At 52.9% G+C, this 1,257-nt stretch overlaps 1 protein-coding gene across 1 annotated transcript; it reads left to right on the forward strand.

Moving 5' to 3' along the window:
* Positions 1-178: 178 nt before the first annotated feature.
* Positions 179-821, forward strand: PPTG_19484 (hypothetical protein; the record flags this gene model as incomplete). Its single annotated transcript, XM_008917933.1, has 1 exon — positions 179-821. One exon carries the CDS (start codon positions 179-181, stop codon positions 710-712), a length of 534 nt encoding a protein of 177 aa, XP_008916181.1. The 3' UTR covers positions 713-821.
* Positions 822-1,257: the final 436 nt, after the last annotated feature.

Here is a 1,257-nt window from a genome sequence, read left to right on the forward strand (position 1 = left end):
TCCTCCGGTTGCTCCGAAGACGAACGCCCCCGCAACGACAGCTCCTTCTACAGTTGAGAAGTCGGGTTCATCGAGTGGTAATGATGATATCCAGTACGACTCTACTTCAGCTAGTGGACACCAGGAACAGTCTCCAAGCAGCGGAACCGACCACGGCAGCGAGACTCCAGTGGTAACAATGCCCCCTCCTATTGTCCCTAAGACAAAGGCTCCCGCGACGAAAGCTCCATCGGATTCAGACGACGGTGAAGTTACTCAAACGTCCCAGCAGGAGTCGAATGCTGGCAGTGGTAGCGACGAAACCCAGAGCTCTAAACACGGAGACAAGGAGACCCCGTCGCCCACCATGCCTTCAGTCATTCATCCGGCGACGAAGGCTCCCGAGACTACAGCTCCAGTCAGCGAGGATTCCGATTCCTCAAGCGGTAGCGATGCCGGTCAAAAGACCCACGTTAAGTCGCATTCCAAAACTGTGAGCGACACGGACACAGAGTCTCCGACAATGCCTCCTCCTGTTCCCCCCGCGACAAAGGCCCCGGCTACGACGGCTCCCCCGACCGAGCAGCAGTCACGCGACGACGATACGATTCAAGTATCGAGTTATTCGACACTAGATGCCGACAATGTGGCTGCTGAACACGATTCGGGTGCTAAACAGACCGAGGGAACGGTTGTTGATAAGCCCGTGGGGGCTCCAAACTGCGTGATGTAGTTCGCAACGGAAATCACGAATAACGGTTGATGTTTTGAAGATAGAGGACCAGCTACGTTGGTTTTAAGTAAGCAATCTAGAGATATAATTTGCATGGGCATTCGAGCACTTTCATCTGATCTACGACTTAGTCGTTGAGTTCATGATATGATGATCTCCCTGATAAACATTTACGCAACGCAAACTTATATATCTTCATTTGCAGGTCATTGCGAGGCAGAATGCCAGGATACAACTGGGAATAACCCTGGGCTGGGGTCATCGAAATGGCAGCTTGGGCTCGAGAAACTCGTCGCCAGATTCCCAGATGGCCCAACAAGGACAAGTCGTTGTCCGTCAACTTGCGAAGCAACAAGCGCCATGCGCCGATCTGTAACTTGTTGAGGTGCCGCTCGACGGCACGACCTCGAACAGGAAACGAAGTCCTGGCCAAGCAATGCTTCGAGGGCATCAACGTTTTCTTGACTGCTGTCCGTACAGCGCCAAGCAGACCCCTATGTCGTGCCTTGAACAGACACAAGCAATCATTTGCAAATCGTCACGAG

The sequence above is a fragment of the Phytophthora parasitica genome (genome assembly GCF_000247585.1).
Source record: "Phytophthora parasitica INRA-310 unplaced genomic scaffold supercont2.124, whole genome shotgun sequence".
NCBI classification, from domain to species: domain Eukaryota; phylum Oomycota; class Peronosporomycetes; order Peronosporales; family Peronosporaceae; genus Phytophthora; species Phytophthora nicotianae.